This window comes from Empidonax traillii, unplaced genomic scaffold (genome assembly GCF_003031625.1).
Source record: "Empidonax traillii isolate 1590-97213 ecotype Southwest subspecies unplaced genomic scaffold, ASM303162v1 scaffold3206:size24498, whole genome shotgun sequence".
Taxonomy (NCBI): domain Eukaryota; kingdom Metazoa; phylum Chordata; class Aves; order Passeriformes; family Tyrannidae; genus Empidonax; species Empidonax traillii.
In genome coordinates, this window is record NW_020958399.1 from 14,515 (window position 1) to 16,564 (window position 2,050).

Here is a 2,050-nt window from a genome sequence, read left to right on the forward strand (position 1 = left end):
CTTCAGGGCCGTCCTTACCATGCACTCGGCGAACCTCCACGGCTCCTTCTTCTTGACCAGCTTCTCTAGATCTCTCCTTTTCAGAAACCTGGCTGCACGAAGAAGCGCTTTCCAAGAGGCCTGCAGAGCAACAGGGAGCAGGACATGACACCACAGCCCAGGGCACAGGACCCGTGTCCCTGGACCAAGGCCAGAAGGAGGCTGGAGCTTGGGAGGTGCCAGGGCAGGAGGCAGCCCAGCCCCTTCCCATGGAGACTCCAGAGCCCACAAGCGCTCACTTCTGCCACTTGCTGGTTCTCATTATGCCACTGGAAAAAAAGTGGGAGCAGCCTCTGGATCACGTGTTTCTTCAAGGATGGTTTTCCCTCATCCACTACCAGCTCCATCACCTTTCGGAAGAGGTGAATGGAGAGCAGTTGCACACGGAGGTTGTCCTGATGCAAAGGAAGAAGAAAAGGCCTTAGCACTGGGTGTTCCAGGCCCACCGGGGCACAGGCCTGCACATGCACAGGCCACAGTTTCCTGACAGCCCCCAGGGCCTGTGGTGGGGTGCACAGAGCCTTACATCGCTAAAGAGTGTCTGGACTGCCTCAGCCAGTTGCAGGGCAGTGGGAGTGGAGATTAGGACATCTCTGTCCTCAACTTCATTAATGAATACAGAGAGGGCCATCCCGACCAGCTCTCTGTCTGCATCCAATAGTACATCCATGAGGATTTTTGTCAGGGTCCGCATGCCATCAGCCTGTGAGGAACACAATGCTGTGCTGTGAAGTCAGGAATGGTGGAATCCTAGAACATCCCCAGTTGGAAGTGACCCACAAGGGTCATCGAGTCCAACTTCTGTCCCTGCACAGGAATCCCAAAACAAGGCTGTGCTGTGAAGCCAGGAACGGCTGCAGAGCCAACCCCGCTCGGGCGGGGCAGCCCCAGGTGCTGCCGCGGGGCCCGGAGGCCAAAGGCCTGTCCCAAGGGACTGGGGCAGCTGAGCAGGGAGGCAACTGAGCTGGGAGCAGCTGCCACAGCTCCCAAAGCCCAGCCCAGCCCAAGTGACTGCCTTGCCCAGCCCCACGCTGCCCACACGGCTTCAGCCCCTGCCCCTGCTCACCATCGCACGATCTTTGCTCAGCACCACAAGAGCTCTGAGTGCCAGGCGACGCCTCTCTGGGCACTCGCTCTGAAGGTGCCTTGAAGCAATCTCCAGGACTCTGTCACCGCATTCTCTCAAGTCCAGGCAGTCGAGGACCTGCAAGGCACGCAGCAGTGACGGGGTGCCCGACCGGCAGGAGCCCGGACCCGCACAGGGTTGTGCCCAGGCAGCAGCTGCGGCTGCCAGAGGGTTTAGAGGTGGAGGCAGCTCGGCCAGGCAGCGCTCGCCAGCAGGCTCACCTCCACAAGGAAGGCCATGGCGGGAACCTCCCAGCAGGGCTTGTCCCTGCTGAGAAGCCCCAGTAGGCAGAGGGCAATCCAGGAACATAACGGGACTGAAACACGGCGCATCTCCCTGGCAGGGGAAAAAAGGCACCATCAACCCTGAGCTGGGTGGGCCAACCTCTGCTGGGGCTCACTCACACAGAGGCCTGGTCTTTCCCCACCAGCTCAGGAGGGGACACATGCACCTTGGCAGGCGGCTCCTCCTGTGCCCCCGCCTCTCCCAGCCTTTTCCACTCTGCTCAGCCATCCCTGGCTGACAAGGCCCTCTGGCCCACGACCACGGGCACTGTGGGGGTGCCCCGTGCCCAGGCAGAATTGACAGGGGCAGCAGGGACAAGGGGGTCTCACCTGGCCAGCAGACCCACTGCGTAGTGGCGGGTGTCAGGCCTGAGGAGCGTGTCCCAGCCACGCTTCCGTTCCATTGCCATCACAATATTTTCAAACTGCAGATGGCAAAGCAGGGTCTTCATGGTCAGCACTGCGAATCTGTGTGGAGAGAGAAGCCCAGGTCATGCTGGGAGCCCTGAGCCTGCCCCAAGGGCATGGAAGGCACAGGAGGACTGGGATGGAGCACCTGCTGGGATTCCTGGCAAAGCGGTGTTCCTCCCAGCATCTCCCC

The 2,050-nt window shown here is 60.7% G+C and overlaps 1 protein-coding gene across 1 annotated transcript in view; it reads right to left on the reverse strand.

The window, feature by feature from the left end:
* The window catches only part of LOC114072434, a 13,866-nt gene that overhangs the window by 9,886 nt on the left and 1,930 nt on the right, over positions 1–2,050 (reverse strand). Inside the window, exons 5-8 of the mRNA XM_027910331.1 lie at positions 2,006–2,044; positions 1,780–1,917; positions 1,387–1,501; positions 1,106–1,243 (exon numbers count right to left, since the gene is read on the reverse strand). Coding sequence (XP_027766132.1) covers positions 1,106–1,243; positions 1,387–1,501; positions 1,780–1,917; positions 2,006–2,044 — 430 coding nt within the window. The remainder of the gene's footprint in view (positions 1–1,105; positions 1,244–1,386; positions 1,502–1,779; positions 1,918–2,005; positions 2,045–2,050) is intronic.